At 43.8% G+C, this 16,400-nt stretch overlaps 1 protein-coding gene across 2 annotated transcripts in view; it reads right to left on the reverse strand.

Annotated features, from left to right (window-relative positions):
- Positions 1–6: 6 nt before the first annotated feature.
- The window catches only part of Slco5a1 (solute carrier organic anion transporter family member 5A1), a 235,849-nt gene continuing 219,455 nt past the window's right edge, over positions 7–16,400 (reverse strand). For both annotated transcript variants that reach the window (XM_023722395.1, XM_004637572.2), the window contains 4 exons: positions 10,349–10,508; positions 8,124–8,365; positions 6,242–6,306; positions 7–3,299 (listed from right to left, as the gene is read on the reverse strand). In XM_023722395.1, the coding sequence (XP_023578163.1) occupies positions 2,839–3,299; positions 6,242–6,306; positions 8,124–8,365; positions 10,349–10,508 (928 nt within the window). In that variant the 3' untranslated portion in view covers positions 7–2,838. The remainder of the gene's footprint in view (positions 3,300–6,241; positions 6,307–8,123; positions 8,366–10,348; positions 10,509–16,400) is intronic.

Genomic DNA, 16,400 nt, shown 5'->3' on the forward strand with positions numbered 1-16,400 from the left:
CCTAGCCTCCCAGAGTGCTGGGCTTCAGGTGAGAGTCACCATGCCCAGCCTGACAGCTTCCCAGGACCAAGACCACCAACACAATGTTTTTCAACCACCCACTCTATACCCTGCTAGTTTCCAAATTAATAGGATGGACTCAAGAATAGTATATTCACGTATTAAACCCAAACAGTACATTAATTTACAGAATTGATAAAGGAACAAGATGACCTTTTACCAAAGCAAAGAATTGAAAGCCTAAGTACACAGAGAGTGACAATTAGAATGCCTATAGGAGCTGTGACTATAAAATATTATAACCAGTTTATAAACAAACACGTAAGATCTTATATATACAATTAAATACTATCATCCTGAAATAGTCACTTAGTTGGCTAGGTCATATTTCAGTGAGGCTACCACAGCCTAAAACATTTTGGGAATGATTCTTAACTGGCACATATTCCAAAACTTCATTTCTTCATGATTTTTACTACTCGTTCTACATCACCAACAATGCATCAACGGCACACCTGTCATTAGTCCATACAAGGAAGGACAGTACTAACATTGAGGGGGACACGTCAGACCAACTTCTAATGCGATCAACCCAAGAGGTTTCATGGAGGAGCAGATGGTAATCAGTACATCGGTACTGGACAGTACCTAGTACCACTCAGTCACTAAGTAGATGACTGCTCGAGGAACAGAAAGGCCAGGGTTTCTCTAATTTCCCCTGGTGACATCAACAATCATAGCACCAAAAGCACTGCCAATGTCACCAAAAGTCTCCCATGAAGGATTCTAATGATCAGGAAAAAAATTAAGGAACGACTACTCCTCCTGCTCATTTTTAGTGGCAACACTAAAGGACATTTTCCCTTCTAAAGGATCAAAGTTATCCAGAGAGGGTCAAGAGGAACACGGAGTCTCTAGAGCAGATGCTGGGCTAATCAGAGATGTTTTCTAGAAAATCTTTAAAGTCTTCACACTGACCAAAGCTTGACACAATCTCAATCATAGCTAAGCAAGACTGCATACTTCCCTGGGAACCAAGCCCAGGAAGCAAGGGTGAGCCCTTGCCACCTGAGCCACAAGCTTCCCCCATGGCAGATGCTACTCAGTCTGGCCAAGATCACCCTCTCCACAAGCGGAGCACAGACAACACAACCATCTGACCTGTGTCGACCCTGAGTGGAGAGGAAAACAGCACTGGACTGGGAATTCCCAAATTCTACCTGTGCAGCCAAGCAAGGAAGGAAGCCACATAGTCTGAGCATGTGTCCATCGCCTCTACCCCACAGGAAAGCATAAGCCATGTCTCGGGCTAACCCTACACAGGCATGGGCTCCTCAGTAGAAGCACACACAGCTCCCCCAGGGGTGGGACCTGTGAGTTCGCTCCCGCTGCTCATCAGCGCCCTAGGTGGCATCTGCCGTCAGCACCTGGCAGAATCGTCCTGCGTGGGGCCTAAATAAGAGCGATACGTGGGGAGATCCTGTGATGAATGACAGGCTAGGAACAAAGGGGGTCAGGAATAGGAAAATCCTTTCTCAGAACTGCTGTGGAAAGGATGTAGGACAGGAGCCAAAGAGGACAGGGTATAAAGTGATTGGATCTCCAGTGCAGAGCAATTCAGTATGACAGACCAGGCTCTTTTAAATAATTTTCTTTACTCAGGATCTTACTCTGGATCTGGCTTGCAGACCTCCCTCTTCCTGTAGTCAGGGTGATTTTCATATTCCAGGGAAAGCTTCGCTGGCTTAATTACTCATATTTAAGAGTAGCCACCGCAATTTTCTGAACCAAAATAAATTTAAAAATGAAAAAGGAGGAAGAGGAAGGGAAGGAGAGGAAGAAAACAAAAGAGAATTTCCAGGGCTTTAAAGATATAAGTAAAATGCTCCAGTGGGATTCCACATCACCCCTGGAATTTCTTTCTCAACTACTGTGAATGTCAAAGTTATACTTCTTAACTGTCCTGATGAGCCAAAGGAATTTTGACACCAATTTGCTTGGATGAGAAAGCCGTCCAGTTTCCTTCTGATGCATCTCAAATTACAGTTCCCAGCCATATTGTCTAGCACGCTAGTTTTAAAGCCCCTGATGAAATACTGAAGTTTATATTCAAGCTATCAGATTTATGATTCAGCAGCCTCTTATGACAGGGCAGGCGGACTTAAAGAGAATGTCTGATGAAGTGACGTAGCCGTTCCTTTGATCACACTATGGGTACAATTCCTGTGAAGCGTGAAAAATTCTACCTGATCAATAACTCTGCTATGGCTTAAATGCTATTAACAGTACTTTAGGGAACGTTCAGCTTCTCTTTTCAAAAACAAATCTGCTTTATTCTCTGAAAGCAAAGGTAACATGCTGCACTTACAGTTTTCCAATCAAATTGCATAGTTGAGGCAAATTCATTTGTGCTTTGTAGCAGAGCTCACAGTAGGTGTTCAAATCTAGAATCTTGGATTTGCAAATGTGAAGTCCCAGTGCTGCCCACCTTAATCTCCAGTGGATGCTAATGACACCCCGGGCCGCTGCCTCTCCCGGTCTGGGTCGGGGTCACCACGGACCCGCCTTCCCCTGCCCCACAGTGGGAGCAGTAAACTAATACAGCGGAAGCCCTGACAAAAGCTCCCTGACCTCCTCCTTGCCGAGGGGAGACAAAGGTTCCTGTCTCCTTGAGGTATCCAGCCCTGAGTCAACAGTGGCTGTGTACACTGAGTTTTGTTGGATTGAGGATTGTATCTGTAGAGGTTAAAAAAGAAAGAGAAGAAGGCACAGGTGTTTCTCAAGTCGCCATGTTCAACTCAACCAACAACACGGTCATTCCCCAGCTTCGGGAGGCAGCTACACCGCAGCAGGGCTCTCTGCCAATCCTGGCTCCGCCGAGGAACTGCTTGCTTCTGGGAAGGGCCCGGGGTGGGTCTGTGCTGCGGAAGCGATCCCTTTCTGCAAGCCTTCGTCTTCGGGGAGCCCCCCTGGGGTGCTGAAGGCTGGGCACGAGGTAGTGCGGGCTTGCTTATCTGAGGCGGCGTCCGGCTGGCGCACCAGCTCGCTCACGGTGCTGAGCGGGAGCTCCCGGCACCGCCGCCTCCGCACTCCGTTCTCCTTGTATTTGATGGAGTACCACGCCAGGAAGATGAAAATAAAGCCGACAAACTTCAGGCCGGCTGCCAAACCGAAGTAGACGAAACGAAAAGACGTCACGTTGTACTCCCAGCAAGAGCCCTGCACCCCGCAGTCCTGTTGCCAGAGCATGCAGGTGGTGTCAATCACTGCTCCAAAGTAGATCGGGGTCGGAATGTATGCTAGGGTGCGGGCAGAGGGGTGGACAGACAGACAGCACACCGCACAAGAGAAAACAGAGTTTACATCAGAAAAGTAGACTGCCCAAAAAACAACTGAAGGGAATGATTGTTGTGTTACTTGATTTTTAAAAATATATCATTTCATCACAATTATAAAAAACATTCATTAAACAGTAAATACTTAAAATACTTAAGTAGTAGTACTTAAAACTGCAACTCAGAATGTGTGACTGACTTTTAGGATCATAAGCTGTCTATCGCTTGGACATGTACAACAAATCATTGCATTATACACTTTAGGTTCAATTTTATTTGTCAATTATACCTCAATAAAGCTGCAAAAAAATGTCTACTGCCAAAAATGCCATTAGAGAATCCCTTAAAACTTAAAAATAGATTTTGTGCTTGCATACTTGAGGAGCTATACGCCAGCCCTTTATTGCCTGTCTCCGCTCAGTGACACCTAGTTTTAGTGGGCTGAGTCCCAGTCAGGGTGCAGGAAGAGCAGCAGGAGGGTGCTGTCTCCCCGAAGTCGGATACCACATCAAAAGGCAAGTTCACAAAGGTCTCTGGGCTGTGGAGTAATTATGGCATAAAATTCATCTTTGAAGCTCACGACATCGCAGCAGCTTTGTTGTCTGGGCCACACTAGGGACACTGTTTGACACCAGAAGAAAGTCTGCCCGATGGGGATGCTGCATTGCAGCTACTCCCCTAGCTGAGGCGCACCCATGGCCTCTCCTGCAAATACACACCCTCCTTTAAAGTCCTCTCAGGCAGAAGCCCTCGGTTCTGCGGTGCTGGTGTGTGTCTCCACTCTATTAAGTAAATGAGGTATTTACTTAAGCTGTTTGCCAACTTGACACCTTGTAACTCCCCAGTGCAGCCTCATGACCTGTTAGGAGAGCCCACAGATGCTCAGCAAGTGCTCAGAGGAAGTGATGGACAGAAGGCAAGAGAGGAGGGAGGAAAGAAGAAAAGAGAAGGGGAATGAAGGGCCGAGGATGGGAAGGCTAACAGATCAGAAAGCCAGGATGCATTTCACAATAAATTGTGTTTTGTGAAAATGAGAACTATCACTACAACTGAAATTTAAAGTTAGATAACTAACAAGAACTCTTAGGGGCCGGGGAGATGGCTCAGTAGAATAAGTGCTTGCCTGGCAAGCGCAAAGTTCTGAGTTCAAATCCCTGGTTCCACAAAAATAAAATAATAAAAAATAAAAATAAAAAATGTTTCTTTCATTTAAAAAAAAAAAAAAGGGGGCCGGAGAGATGGCTCAGTGGAATAAGCACTTCCCTGGCAAGCGCAAGTGAGTAACTGAGTTCAATCCCCGGCTCTGCCAAAAAAAGAACTCTTTTGCTTTGAGCTTTTGAGGAAATGAAATCAGCTTGTTAGCCTAACCACACATTTCACATTCAATAGAAATTATGATAAGGTTAAATTAAGTAATACACAGCTGGCCTTTCTCCGTCCTGACTCCTGGAGCTGCAGCGCCCCACTGCCGGCTTCCAGTTCCCCCCAAACTCCTACCAAGTCACCTACTCCAAGGCAGCAGAAAGAGCCAGAGCCAAAGAGAAGGAATTATTCTTTTCTTCTCCTATCTACTCATTCCTTTGGGGCATCAATTTCTTTCCTTGAAAATAATACTCTATTTTTCAGCTACATGTGTCAGGATTTGCTTTAACCAGCACACATTTAAAATAGTATTAGAGAAACAAGCCATCTATTAGATAGAATTAGAAACACTGACAGTGTGGAGTTTATTGGAAAATGCTTACTCTCTAGCTGAGCTATCAACCACAAACATGGCAAACAGAATTCCAGAAAAGAATAAAACTTCAGAGAGCAGGGAACACCATTTTTAAAAGGTTTCGCCCTTCACAACCTAAAATTTGGATCAAAAAACCTTTTTTTTTTTTTTGGTCCCATCAACAATGGTACTGATTACTGGGGAGAAAACAGCAGCTGAAAAAAATGACGAGCTGCCACTGAAGAAAGAAAACATGAACTTGGGGATAAGGAAGTGAACCCACAATGCACTGCCTTTGATCCAGGCCAGCGCCACTCCACCTGCCCTTCCCAGTTACCATCCCAGGACCACACGGGGGACACATGTTCAGACAAACTATATTTTTTTTCTTTTTTTTTAGGGAAGGGTCTACAGGGTGTTCAGGGTCTCACTACTAGATCGGACTCATAGTGATCTGCACTTTACAGCCTCCCAAAAGCTGGGATTACAAGTGCACGGGCCACCATGCCCAGTCTCAATTGCCATCTCAGTGCGCCCTGGGGGCAGGGACAGCTTGGCAGACCCAGGGATCGAACCTCCAGCTCCTATGCCTGCTTGCAGGCCCTTTAATCCTGGACAAACTATTCTCTGTGTGCCCCATTCACAGTAACATCACACTAATGTACTTTTCTTGTGCAGGAGCAAAACCTGTGGTTTGGTTCTGTGCGTCACTTTTTTTCTCTTTAGAATCTTGTTTTTCTTAGGAAACTTGGTGTGTGTACTCTTTGCTCAGTCCAGTAAAATTACTATAAAGAAATAAGAAACTGACATTTTTACAAATAAAATGTATGACCACCTTCCTTTCATGTTAAGAAGCCATAAAGGGACCAAAATGCCAGGACGACAAACCCAGTACAAATTTCTTGGTGTCACATTATACAAAACTTTCTAGAGAATGCAGCACAAGTTCACGTTCACAGGCAAAAAGAAACCAACCCAAAGTCGGTTTTGTTTCTCTGTTTCATTAAAGGAACTTGTCAGTTTTTAGCACAAATCTGAAAATAGGGAAGTGTGCTCTTACCCCAAACCTATAAATTCATAGCCATGAAGGGTAGCCGTGACTTGACTGACATTTTTAAAAGACAATGAACACTTTGCTCACTTGCAAGAGAAAGAGCCAAGAGGCACGCTTGGAAACTCAGGGACCTACCAAGTGTTCGCAGCAAGACAAACTGCATCCCCAGTGCAAAAGGTCTCTCTTCATCTGCCACAGACCTACAGTGGGGGAAAAACACAGGTTTTCACTTCACAGCAGCCTCAAGAGAACAGGTGCCAAATCAGGCTTGCTTCAGGCGCCGGAAGACTCACATCACTAGAATTTGCTGGCACCAGCCACGCAAGGTGGGGGATGGCTAAATACCAAACTGAGCGCTCCTCAATGAAGACTCTAAAACAATTCAATGAATTCTAATTACTTCCATGTAAATACTAGTGGAAGATCAAAGGCTCTTGACTGAAAAGGCTTTTTTTATTTTTTAAATAATTCATAACATTTTATCTTAAAAACTGTATCTTCTACCTCTATTTGCCTGCACTTACCTCAATGTTGGATGTGCCCATGGAACTCACTCCCACAATCCCCCCTCCCCAGGACGAATAAAAATAAAAACAAAGAATATATCCCAAAACTGTACCAAAAAACCAAGTCAAAAGTTAAAGAGTGAACTCCTCCAAGCCACATTTTTTCCTTTTCCTAAAATTCATGCCCAAAGTAATTCCCATATGGCAGAAAGACTAGAGCCTACTGATTTTGAGAGTAGCAGAGATTATGGAACTCCTTTTCTGAGGCTGGGCATTAAAAGCCAGTTGGCCAGTTGCTATGTTTGAGCACTGGAAAATGGGTGGCCCTTTGTGGATTATCTAGCACCTCTCATAAGGCTAAAGTGCAAGGCAGTAAGTCATCAAGGGAGTACATTTCTTACTGTCCATACAGCTTTTTAAGTGGCATGTGGGGTACAGCAGCATGCTCCACCGTAGAGCCGGCTGCTCAGGAAGCTGAGGGGGAGGATCACTTGAATCCAGTGACTTGCTACACACTGACACACCATCCAAGACAAAATAATGACACACCTTTTCCAGGGCTTTAGGTATATAAGGGAAAAGGTTTCCAGACACCAGCACCCTCATCATCTTGTCCCCGAATCCTTTATATTTCTTAGGAATTTTCCCCAGCTCTATACATATAACTGTCAATCCACAAATAGCTGCTGATGGACAAATGTGGCAAAAAACAAAAACCCAGCATATTCTTCCTGCGCTTTATGAACTACCAAGGAGCAGCTACACTGGAAATGTCCACCTTAGCATCCAGTAGGACAGAGGCCAGGACAACCCGGTGCCACGAGAAAGGAGGGCTGACTCCCTTCCCCACACCGTCGCTGCATGGACCCTTGTCCCTGAGGGCCACAGTACGTGACCCTGTTTCACCTCTGCCCCTTCCTGCCTCTGCTCTTGAAACCTTTACTGCAAACCCCAGCACAGTGATCTGAATGTGACACCATCAACATTTTTAATAGAACAAAAGTAGCTGCTGTGTTCTCTAATTAAAAAAAAAAAAAAAGGATAATATAATACAGCCAAGAAAGTACAGACTAAGTCTAAAAAACCACATTTTTGAGTCTACCCTTTCCTTGATCCAACTCCAAAATTTCAGATGGGAGTAAAATGAATGAACTCAGCATTGTGAAATGCAGGCCCAGCATAAATGATCACGGATCCAGAAGGGAGGCACTACCTGCCAGGTTGGCAATAATTGCTTCTAGGTGTGCATCATTTAGCAACTTTGCCAAATTACCTCCTGCCTTCCTCTGGGACCTTCTTCTCAGAGCTCACACAGAGACGGTTTCTACCTCCTGAAGTCCAACCTTGAAGAGCAGAGACTTCAGGAAGAGCCAAGACCTAAATGATGTTTCACTAAACAATAGGACCAGACCCAACCAAAGAACATTCCAGAACATGAAATGTTACAGTCTTCCCTTCCCTTCCTGAAGCTGCTGGTACCATCACCTCCCAGAAGTGCCTGCAGATCCCACCTGAGTGTGACTATGATGGCTGACGGCTGGGCACACGCCGTGATGAAGGTGACAATGAACAGGAACACTAAGAAGGGGATGAGCGTATTGCAGGTCCGTCTGCACTTCCCCGACACAGCATAGCCATTCTCATTGAGATACGTTTTCACTATAACCACGCGGAGCTGGCCGCGCTGGCCCACGGTAGGTGGGGTGATCACTTGACGGCTCTGGACGCAGGTGCACTCAGTATAATTCCGGATCTAAGTGACAAAATAAGGACAGCCGATCAAAAGCAAAACATGGCAGAGGAACAGCAAGACAAAGTAGGTGTAGTATTTTAGAATTGCAGAATTTCTACCAAAAACATTGCCCTCACTGATGGCAGGAAGGTGTCTGGTCAAAATGGTTTAAACTGAAACTTTTTAGAGGTGCACTCAGTATTTCTATGATATTCACCTACCGGCAGCTCATTTGGGGCCATCAGTGTATTTTGCTTTGATTACCATAGAACTCTTGGGCTCTCCAATTCAATCCCCAGAAACAGGAACTGCACTGAGTTTCGGCCGGGTTCACCACAGTGCTTTGCACAACCCTGCTCTCTGCATCCGGGGCTCGGCCTTACTCTCTGGTCCTATTGTCTAAGGAGCTATCACCAACCTGAGCACAGGGAAGGCCTTGAAGTTAATGCCTAGTAAAAAAGATCAGAACACAGCATGATGACGGCTCCAGCTTCAGGGCCTTTTTAATTGCCTGGTGGCCTCCGCCCTACGAAAGCATAGCAACCCCACCCCACCGATGTAATTTAGTGTGGTGACCGTGGCTCCCGACCTGTGCTGCTCTCGTCACCTACACAGTTCAGCTGTCTGGAAACGCTGCTGAGGCCCAAGTCACTGACTTTCTCCAACAAGTATCTGTGATTCCCTACTGCTGTACCAAGTGCTGTCCCAAGGGATGGAAGACACTAAAGAGCAAAAGACCAAATTTTCTCAGTTAACTACCAAAATTCCCACTGAAACAAGGGCAAAAGTGATAATGAAACCTCATCTGGCATCACCTACACAGCAGCAAGCCACGCTAGTGAACGCTGAGTCGGCCAAATCACTTAGAGGCCTGGTTCTCGCGGGGCCACTGCTTGTTCTTTGAACTTCAGCAGAGATGACAAGACAGGAGCCCGCCTCACACCTGCTCCACTGCTTCTCGCAGCTGAAGTTCAAAGAACAAGCACTGTGCCCAGAGGAGCAGCCTACCTTAAGCAGAACTCTCACTCCCTCTCGGCATGCTGTCTCATAGGAGCCTGCCAGCCAGCGAGGTGCTGGGAGCTACCAATGGAAATTCTCAACTTGTCTTTTTTTTTTTTTTAGTGGTGCTGGGGATTGAAGCCAGGACCTTGTGCATGCAAGGCAAGAGCTGAGCCTCATCCCCCTGGACCCACCCCCATTCCATTTCTTTATGTACCAGGACTCAAACTCAGGACCTCGAACTCACCAGACAGGCGCTGGGACCCTGAGCTATAACCCCAGCCCTAATGTTTCACTCTAGTTTCAATCTCAGGATCAAAAATGGCATCTCTAAAACAGTCAGGCCTATCACATCCTGTCTCCTGCACAGAGCAGGCAGGTGCACGTTAACCTTTTAATTAAAGCAACTGCCTATCATCTATTCTCCTGCAGACTTAAACCAGGCTCAACAGAGAATAGGGTAGGACACTCAAACCTCTTCCCACAGTATCACAGCCTATTTATAATTCACAGGGAAGAGAATCCTCAAAATAGCCTGGTCTTGAATTGACAGAAATATCTTTACTCTAAAAGGTTCAAATACAGTTTGAACTGAACTGCTAGGTTACAAAAACATGGCCACTGCCCACCTTCCCAGACTCCCACCAGAGGTGGCGCTTTCCTAGGCTCCTGCATCAGTGCAACTGTGGTCACCTTGACCTTCAATCTGTGACAAGGGCCCAGTCAGAGGATCAAATGGAAAAGCTGGAGCCCAACCTTCTCAAGTTTCACTGAGTTGGCTTGATATATAGAATAGGAGAGGGCTGGAATGGAACCAAATCTCCACGCACAAATGCAGCATTTTTTGTCATCCCTGGCAGAAAATGATAGCACTGTGTAATTGTCTTCCCGCTAGGCATCTGTCAGAGGAACGGCGCAGGTTAATAGCTGCATACAAATTCACTCATAGCCTTGCTACAGCATACTGGATTAACAACAGCAGGGGAATTTAGAAAGTACACTCACCCCAGTGCTCAGATTGCCACTATTCATGCAGCCAGCCAAACAAGGGTTAAAGTACGTAATCCCATCCGATCCGCACACTGGCTCATACTCATGTATTTTACAACCACAGTTAACATTGCAGCTTCCTGTCAGATTCCTGTGGGGCATGGTCAGAGAAGGTCTGAGAAAGAAAAGAAGAAAGTTGTCAGCAGTCTACATTAAAAATGAAACTAAGGAATATTCTTGATATTTGGTGATTTGTCTATATTAAAGAAGACATTACCCGTAACCAAAGCTATGGTACCATTAAGTGGCCACTCTCACAGTGCCTTTTATGACTCCACAGCAAAACATAAAGGAAGATGTGTCAGATTCAATACTTTTTATTGAATTCTCTTCCCACCTCAATTTGACCCTCTACTTTAAGGCAATGGACCTGGTCGTACACCTCGGCTCAGCGACTCTAAGCTCAAATAACTCCTCCCTCATCTTCTCCCTGTAAGTGTGAGCACGTGGCTGTGTCTTACCAAATCTGAGCCACAATTTATTTTATTTTGCTTAATTTTACTTAGTTTTACTGGTATAAGGATTGAAGCCAGCACCTCACGCATGCTAACCATGCACCCTGCCACTGACCTCCACCTCTACCCCTAATTTACTTCACTGTTCTTTTTCCATAATTTTATTGAGAGACAAATAGCAATGAGACAGTTTCGAATCAAATTGGTAGGACAGTTTCAATAATTAACACATTGCATACTCTCTTCCTAGTGGTTAATTGCTGTACAAGATGCAGACATGATACCCTATTTACAAACACTATTAGAACAAATCCCTCTATTCTTTAAGAGAATGTAACTATATATCTGTCCTAACCATTTTGAATACACAGATACAAAATAGACATTCATCTGTATCCCCTTTTTTGTTTAGTTCTATCATTTGAATATTATAAATGTGTTAACTCAGCAAAATATTCTAAAAGAGTCCAGCAATCCATAATAGTATTGGGTCTTCCGCTTGACTGGCAGTGGCAGAAATTGTTGACCTGAGTGCCCTACAGCTAAACATAACAACATGCCTTTACTTCTTATACTTCGTTTTTATACTTTTCTGCTGGATGGTTAAGACCAAGATAAAGCAAGATCTATACAACAAGAGTTGTAGCTTTTGGGTCTGATAAGGTCAGTCAAATTCCCTCAGAATTTATATCTGAGGTACTTCACTGTTAATTGACATATCATGGGCCAGCCAAATAGCTCAGAGGATTAAAGCACCTGCAAGCAGGAGCAGGGGCCAGGGCTTTGGCTTCAATCCCCAGCCTGCTGTGCTGGCTCCATCTTGAGGGTATGCTGAGACAGCAATTGAGATTGGGCGTGGTGGCATGCGCCTATAATCCCAACTCTTGAGAGGCTATAAACATGTGTTTCACTACTAGTCCAATCTAGTAGTGAGATCCTGAACACCCTGTAGACCCTTACCTAAAATGCAAAAAAAAAAAAAAAAAAAAAAAGAAAAAAAGAAAGAAAGAAAAAGAAAAAAGGATTTATCGTTTATAAATGTATGGGATAGGACATGATGCTTTAATACATGTATGAATTGTGTAACGGTCAAATCAAGATAATCATTGTAGACTTCAATTCAAACATTATCCACCTTTTGAACTGTAAATAGAGAAAATCCTGTCAGTGCCAAATCAGGAACACCACTGTGAGTGCCTAAGACTGTGATAAGGTGAGGATTCGCAATCAGACGCAGTGAGTTTTCTCTTCCCACAAGACCGTGGTGTCTGGCACAAAGAAATGGTACAATATGGAAACCTCTAAGAAAATCAGTTCAGCCCACAATTACAAAGAAGAAGAAAAATATGAAAGGAATCAGGCCTGAGAAGAAAAGCATAAAATGGCAGTGTAAAGCAGAAACAGGCGATATAAGAGGGACCCACAGAAGATCAGATGTCACTCCATGCTGTTCTTAATCATGGCTGTTTAAAATTTTGTCACTATTTCACCATTTTTCTGCTTTGAGACAGGGTCTCACCCTGTAGCTCAGGCTGGTCCCAGATTCCCAACAATCCTCCTGCCTCGGCCTCCACAGAGCTGGGATTACAAGCGTGCAGCCTCCTACCCAGCTGAGTCATCATTTTTGTATCACTGATAGGATAACGCCTAACACTAAATGCATGAGCCAAAGCAGATCTTTCACTCAACCATCCATCAGCAATCCATTCATCCAACATCTCTTTTGGAGCATCTGTTAACATGCCAGCATTTAGCTTTAATGACTACATTAGTAGCACTTATCCAGTGCTTATCCCCGACCACACGCATCCATCTAACAAGTGTCGCTTGTTCCCAAGGCTTTCGTCCTCTGAGCTCTTTCACACTTTACTAGAACAGCCTTCACAACTCAATGGGCGAAACAAATCTGAAACAATATTAAAACCTTCCAAACAGGCTGAAGCCAAACTCTTCTTTGTTCACATCACTCAACAGAAAAATACTTGAAACAAGGCAAGGCTAATCCTTACATTCAAAAACTCCTGGTCCCAAAACACTTTCAAGTTTGAATAAACATAATATCATTCTAGACCAGCGGTTCTCAGCTGGACAGATCTGCGCCTCCATGGGCATTCAGCACTGTTAGGAGACAGTTTCAGTTTTCACAAAGTGGGCGTTGTTGCGCTTAGGAAGCAGAGGCCAGAGACGCTAGCAACATCACACAATGCACAGGACAGACAACAGGCACCTTCACCCCACAGCAAGAATATCTGGACCAAATAGCCATTGTATTGGTGGCAGGCCAAGTGCCACATTCCAGACCAGCTACTTCAAGCTAGTGATGATGAAATGGAAGGTTGAGGCGGCCAAGAGATTCCCTGTGAAGCTGATTAGTGCGGTGTTACCTGCACTTCCATGAGGAGTGTTCACCTGTGTGGCCATTCTCTGTACCGGCACATCAAGAACTAAACCGCAAGGCTTCACTGGATAAAAGTGCTTTTATACACCTGCGTGCTTACTCACTGAAAATGGCAGGCTTCATACCATACCCATGGCGATTGTTGCTGCTGTTTAGAGGCCACCTGGCATTGCCCCTCAACAGCATATTTTGCTTTCATTCATGACAGCTACAGATTTCAGGTGTCTGTCCTTTAAGAAATGTCTATTGGAGGGAAGGAACCTGAGGAAAACACCAACCGATGCTCAAAATTCATTGACTGCAGAAGATAACTGCTTTTCTGATTTCAGGAAACAGCCACAGGGCACCCTTGGTTATGCGTGCTTTTCCCATAAGATCATGGTGTCTGATACAAAGAAATGGTGACCAAGGGGGGATGCTCGAAGAAATTAATTCATACAACCAGCAATGAAAGGAAGTGTGTGTTCATGAGAAGGCACACCAGGCAAGGTGATCATGGACCAAAAGGAAGCTGCTCGCACCCCTCGCGGTGCGTCCTTGGTGCCGTGCTAATACACAGACCCCTTCCTTTTTCTAGAAGAATTTGTCTTGTTTATGTCTAAGCATACAGGTGTTTAAACCTGAATAAACAAAACAATCGCCCCTTACCCAGAAATGGACCCAGGACAGGAACATCGAGTGCGCAGGGCTGGTTCCCGTACGCTGCACTGCCCTAATGCAGAGGGCATGACGGCCTCACCAATGGGCTGTTCTTGTTAACTGATGAATCAACACAAGGCTAACACCATCCCAGGCCCAGGGGCTGGCAAGCCAATACTTTGCAAGCACTCAGTTCAAACTGCTGGCATGAGAGTCACAAATAGTATCCTACTTCAAAAACTAGGGGATGCTGGAGCTAGAGAAACAAAGAGGGTCTCTCATTAGTGAGTAAACTCGCTAATTCAAAACTGGGAAACTATAAGGGGGATAGTAATTGATCAAGTTACACAGAGTAAAGGAATATGATTCACATATCAAAAAAACCCTTATATGCTAATAAACTGGAAAAAAATTACGTCTTTCTCAAGATTACATAATCTTTATCAACTTCCTTCTATCCTCAAGAAAACTTCAACTGAAATGTTTTTTCCTCCAACTCAATTTAAATTCTTGGCTTCATATTTAAACCTTTCCATGGCTATATAGAACTATGCAACATCTGGTTTATAATTATCATTATCATCCTCATAACCTTCATTATCATTTAATGAAAAACCCTATTTGTATTCCATAATATTATAGCAGGGTAGCTTTATGGAGCTGTCCTCAGTTGGGCTTTCTGAAGCTCCAGCCCTCTGGACTGTGCATCTAGCTTCTTTCTTCCTGGAGAGAGCTTTAATGGTGCTTTCCTGGCATTCAGCTTTCTGCAAACCTGAACAATAGACTTTGAAACCATCTGGGTCCACCTCAACTCCCAAATTCACAAGGGACTGTAAACTTAAGATTTTACATTCATAAAACAGAGATCAAAGTATCTGTATCACCCAGTTGCTGAGGGGATTCAGTGAGCAATCATTTGCCCAATGTCCAGCACTCTAACTAGGAATATCAGGTCCTGAGGTGTGCTCCGTGTCTACATATGGCGCACGTATTAATTAGTAATGCTAACATAATCACCAACAAGAACAGTACAAACGATCTCCATTATATTTTCTCTTCAAAAAGGAAGAAGTATTTGATTTACTTCTATAGAAAACAAGGGGGCAAAAGGAGATTCAGGCTTGCTCAACACCTGAAGGCCTTGGGTCAGTTCTCGTGTCTGGCTCCTGCTGCTCTTACCTACCTATGGGGAGGGTGAGGGCAAGCAGTGGAAGGGACGACATGAAAATACAGGTGGTGGCACAGGTCTACTACAGGAGTACAGCCGCACAGTTGTGGGTCCAGCTGTTGTTGGTATCATTAACGCTTCCTTCAGCTCGGTAGCCAACCAATTCAAACCAGATATAACTTAAAATTCACCATAACTTATAATTTTTAGAAACCATACCTTTAAATACAGAATTATTTTTACTCAGTGGTATGTTCCTTGGGTAGTGTTTTGAAATACTTCTATTCATTATTAAAATTACCAAATACAGAAATTTTGAATATTGAATATAGAATGTGGAAAATACAAAAGAACTAAATTAGTAAGTGCATACATCACTCTTATCCAGGCCTACGCACTGTTATGCCTTTCGTATTTCCTTCTAGTCTCCTCCCAGACTTCTTTCAATGTGAGTGTAGGTTAACACTAAATTATTATCAGGATTTTATATGGAGTTTCAAATTCTATTTTGTTTTCTGCTCACAGTATCTGATGAACATTTTTCTATTAATTATGTTAATATGTTATGGCTACAAATTTCATCTTGAATTTAATAATACTCATGAGGGCTCCTGAAATACAGTCTATCACATTTAAAAAGAGATTATGTACTTTTACAGATTCCATGCTAATTTGTTCAGATTTTGATTATAAAGTTTAAAGCTCAATGGAAAAAAGTATTCATATCTTCATTATCCTCAAAAGAAGCAAAGCAATTTTCATTTCTTATCTCCAAACAGAGTCAAAAAAAAAAAAAAAAAAGATGAATCAGACACAGCTAGAACTACAACTTACAAAGCTAAGTTTATTAATAAAAACAGATAGGATAGTAATAACGCACACATCAGATTCGTTCTTTCTATGTATTTTGTACAGGGTCTCATATGCAGCTCAGACTGATACTGATCCTCCTGTCTCAGCCTCCCCAGTGGTGGAATTACAGGCATGTGCCACCACACCCAGTTCTGGTGGTGTGCTTAGCGTGGGGCCAGCACAGCATGTGGCACCAGGGATCAAACCCAGGTTCTTGTGCTTGCCAGGCAGGCACTTACACCACTGAGCTATCTTCTTGGCCCCCACATACAAGATTCTTCAAGCAAACAGTTTCCCACTAAATTTCAGCAATTTCCTTTAAAATTGGAAATATGTATAATAAGGAAATTACTAATATGTATAACAGGTAAAAATTGTAAATGATGCCAGAAGATTTAAACAGAAAAAAACCAAAAACCCTTTAGCAGATTTAGCAGTCTGTGAGACCCAGGCACAGACGCTCTGGTCAGAAGCCCTGGCCACCTGGGAGGGCTG

The sequence above is a fragment of the Octodon degus genome, unplaced genomic scaffold (genome assembly GCF_000260255.1).
Source record: "Octodon degus isolate 3935 unplaced genomic scaffold, OctDeg1.0 scaffold00091, whole genome shotgun sequence".
NCBI lineage: Eukaryota > Metazoa > Chordata > Mammalia > Rodentia > Octodontidae > Octodon > Octodon degus.